This window comes from Benincasa hispida, chromosome 1 (assembly GCF_009727055.1).
Source record: "Benincasa hispida cultivar B227 chromosome 1, ASM972705v1, whole genome shotgun sequence".
NCBI lineage: Eukaryota > Viridiplantae > Streptophyta > Magnoliopsida > Cucurbitales > Cucurbitaceae > Benincasa > Benincasa hispida.
The window spans coordinates 71,091,667-71,096,178 of NC_052349.1; the positions used below are offsets into that span (position 1 = coordinate 71,091,667).

At 28.5% G+C, this 4,512-nt stretch overlaps 1 protein-coding gene across 1 annotated transcript; it reads right to left on the reverse strand.

The window, feature by feature from the left end:
* Window positions 1-464: 464 nt before the first annotated feature.
* On the reverse strand, window positions 465-1,673 carry LOC120073004 (protein TIFY 10a-like). Its single transcript, XM_039025557.1, has 3 exons — window positions 1,395-1,673; window positions 973-1,303; window positions 465-871 (listed from the first exon to the last, which is right to left on the reverse strand). Exons 1-3 carry the CDS (start codon window positions 1,537-1,539, stop codon window positions 769-771), a joined length of 579 nt encoding a protein of 192 aa, XP_038881485.1. The 5' UTR covers window positions 1,540-1,673; the 3' UTR covers window positions 465-768.
* Window positions 1,674-4,512: the final 2,839 nt, after the last annotated feature.

Sequence of the window (4,512 nt, forward strand, 5' to 3'; positions counted from 1 at the left end):
AATTTTAAAATGAAAAGTTGGATTCTTTCATCTCGCATATTAAAAAAAAAAAAAAAAAAAAAAAAAAAAAAAAAAATGCCTCACTTGAAAAATAAGCACTGCGTCTTTATTTTTAAGTTTTTATTTTTTTTTAAAAAAAAAAACTATGTTTTTACTATTTATTATCATCTTCTTCTTTTCCCATCTTCCCTTTTTTTCTTTCCACTAAGATAAAAGTCTTCATAAACATTACGAACATAAAATTTAATCTTCCTTTTGAATTTACGTAGGAAAAAGAAAATGGGTGTTTTCACAAGTAATATTCTAAAAGAATATATATGTAATTCAAGAAAAACAAAGCTATAAACCAATTTAATAATTCCGATGAAAAAAACTCACAAATTATAAGATAAATGAATTATTTCTTTCATTATTAATTAATTACAAAAAGTAAGTCGTAGCTTTGAATTAGACACTATATAACATGGAACTTGAAAGATTTTTGTTTGGAGCATACGAAAATTGAGAGATGCAATAAACTAAGATGGATATACATTTGTCTCAGTTTCCAATTCACCATTAATTTGCATATCTATTACTGTTAATAAATTAAGAAAAAAAATATGTGTTCGTTGAAATGTAAAAAAGAAGTCGGCATCTGTTCATTTGTTTGGGTATCGGTTTCCAAGATCAGAACAAAGTCGATTCCACTATGCAGATCGCCATGGATCGAGGCCATCCATGACTGTAATGTCAGAATTTTACCATAATCTTAACCATAATATTTCCCTATAAATTTAGATCGAACTGGTTTGAAGATTGCTGGTTTCCCTTCTTGAATCTGTAGCTTTCGCTAGGTGAATTCACTTGGTATGGGGATCTTGCTGCAACTCTGAAAAAAGCCAAATGAAAGAAAAAATACAATTAATCTTTAATTTTAAGAAGATTCAAAAAATTTTAAGAAAATTCAAAATGGGTTTTGAATCTCATTACCTGTCTTTTCTTTTCTCGAAGAATCGATGCAGGGAAGCTCTTCTTGCAATGGGTAAATCGCTGGAGACTTTGGTCACAGGTTGTTCTCCGGCGATTGTTGTTGGTTCGGTAGATCTGGACAAAGGCACAATTCCTTTACCGGCCATGGCCATGATCTCCTCCGCCCTCTCCGACGATAAATCATTAAACACCAACACTTTTCCGTCATAAAAAATGGTCATCTGTGTCGCAGATGACGGCGGCTCAGCTGCAGTACCAGATTTCTCTTCTGGGTTTTCCATGTTCGTCAATAAATCCATTATCGCCGGTGGCCGAGTCGTCGGAAACTCATCTGAAACACAACCCAACAAAGTTAATATGAATCAGGTGCAAAATGGTTTGAATTTAATTATACATTTTCAAATTCCAGAAAAGTAAAATACCTTTTGGGGTAATTCCAAGGCTTCTCTTCTCTTTCAAGTATTGACTCAGCAGATTACAGGTCTGAGCAAAACTAGACTTCTCCGGTACCTTGCCGGACCTCCGTCCGGCGGCGGCGGCGGTGGAGTTGTCGGAGGTAGTGGACATAGTGGAATGAAAAGAAAAAACTATGGGAATTTGGAATTAAAACTTGAATTTTTCAGATCTGAAGAACTCTTGGGTGTTTGTTCAAATTTCTTTTGATGCTTGTGGAACTTACAAACTTTGGAGATCACAGGAAGAATATAAAGAAGAGCTACCTTCCTTGCAACTTCTTGTTTTTTTATTTTTATTTTTATTTTTATTTTCTTTGGTGTCTTTATCGGATTGTCTTTTGAAAATTATTAATTTGATTAATTTAATGGATTAAAGCACGTGTTTTAAATAATATATATAAAAATAGGAGAGAGCGAGGAAGAAAAGCAATTATTTACTTAACACCTTAATTAGGGACGAAATTAGAGGCGATTTCTCGTGATTGCCCCTGCTTCTTTAGATATTTACGAAATTGCCCTAAATCTCAACTTATCATATTCTACTTTTGTTGCCTCTTTGTTAAATAACTTGTTTTTTCTTACTTAATATAAGTACTCTAAAATGTTGGGAGCTATTTCTAAACAAACATTGAAATATTCGTCATAGTTTGTTGTTTGTTTTTATCTCTTACAATGATTCTATCAAATATATTAAATTTACATCTATATATCTTTAAATTAGGCTAATTTTCGTTTACATCAAAGTGATAAAGATGGAAGTGAAAATATTTTATAAATAAGATAATACGCATTGAATGTTGGTATGGTATCTATTAAAGACAAATTAATATTCAAATGAGATTAAATTAGAGTGATTATGATGATTGAATTAGTCTTGATTAATTATATGTCACTACAACTAAGATATTTGTGCAAAACATGGCTTTTCATTATATTTGCCAGTGAGCCTTTATTTGGCATTGCAATACCAGCTTTTCTTCTTTAGGTGAATTACTCTACACTTTTATAATCACACATGTCTATTATTTCTTAAAAATTATTTAATTTAAAATATGGTAGGAAGCTAAGTTTGTTAATAGTAGTGTAATAGTTGACTTATTAAGTTATAGTTGTTATATTAGTTGAATTGACAATTGGTATGACAATAAAAGTCGTACAAAATGTTCGAACCATAATTTTTTCAATCTAAAAACTATACCACATGATACAAAAAGAGTTAAGGTCTTCTTGAGTTCATGATCTTAAAACCTTTTTTTTTCGAAAACAAAGAATCTAATTGATCACAAAAATAAATTATTTGTTTTCATTATATCTGAAAAAGCACACTTTCATTGTTTCTTATTTTTTTCATTTTCAAAAGCATAAAAACGAAAATAAATTAGGGATAAAATAGTGCCTACAATATTAGATTTTTACATATAGAAAAGTACTAATTTTTTTGCTCTCTCATTTCCAAAGTTATATATATATAATAGTAAGTGATTTAAAATATTTTTTGAATTCATTATTATTAGTTGGATTATAGATCGAAAGAATATGGTGAATTACAAAGGTGTTTATAAGTTAAATTGAGTTGGTAGAAGTATTTTTTAGATCAAACTCAATTGTTCGGATAATTTTAATTGAAATAATTTTTATTAAATAAGAAGGATGTTTTTTAGGCGATTGGGGTTTTGAACAGAGCAGTGAATGGTTGAATGGAGAGTGGTAAATAATGAAAAGAAGGAGGGTATTTAGGTAATAAAGAAAGAAGAGGTGTGGAAAGCGTGGCGCGGCGGACAAGTAGAGAAAGTCAGGGGAGAGGGCCAAGTTGCAAAACCCACTGGCGGAGGGGGGAGGCGTGCCGACAGTGCCGAAAATAAGGAGTGGGTCCCATTTTTTGTTTTTTATAATTTTTTAAAAAGAAATATATATTATTTACAATTTGTTTGAAGCGGTCTTTCCACGTTTCCTCGAAATTCCCGACCTCTCAATAAACTCTATTTAACACGTGATTATTCAATGTTCCAATTCCACCGTGCACCCCCGCGGTTCTCTTTTCTTTTTCTTTACTCAAATCCTATTTTATATATTCCATCTTTTTCGGTTATTCCCTATCCAATCCACTTCACTTTTCCTTCTACATTCAAATTTTAAACGTTTTCTTTTACTACTTAATAAAAACTTAAAACAATTACTCTCTTTTGCCGACTTCTTGAATATTATTCCAACTAATTTAATAATTAGTTCATTTTCATATTTTACCCATGCTAAAAGATTAAATAGCAACTTATATTATCAAGTCTGAGGATTAGAATTTCAATTCTTTCATATATGGTTAAAAAAATAATTTGAAAGTTATCTATACATAGGTGATTAACTTAAAAAAAAAAAAAATACTAAATTAAAATTTGGGTAGTAAGAGTTTAGTAGACATTTCTAATTTTCTTTTTCCGTGTAAATAGTCCAAATCATGACAACAAATATTTTTATGTTTTAAAGTGTATCTAAAATTTCAAAATGGAAAGTTAAAATACAAAATTATATTAAAAAATGTTAATAACTCAACTCAAATTTGTTAAATATATTAAAATTTTTATAATATTAGAAAAATTATGACTATGAAAATTTTTAATATATAATACATATTTGTAAATTAATTAATAATAGTTTCTACTAGTTTTATAGTTTATAAATATATTAAATATATTTTAAATTATTATTGTAAGATTGGAATTTAATTTTTTAATCGATTGGAAAACACATATATCTAAAAATACACGAAATAATGAAATACAACTTAATTTTTATTGGATTCCCTTGGTTTCAATTTTTTTAACTAAATATATCCTAATTTTTAAAAAGAATGTCAAATTCTAAATATAACGTTTTAGTCTATATATATCGGAGAAAGAATAAAATTTTAAATTCTCCCGTTTTATATATCTGTCTTTTAGATAAGAAAATCATGTGAGATAATTAAAAAATAGAGAAATTATTTCAAATGATAAAACTATTAAAACTATTTACAAGATCTAGTAAAATTTTAGAATTATGATAGACGTGTTTATCAACTTCTATCTTTGTTAAATATTTTGATTTATTT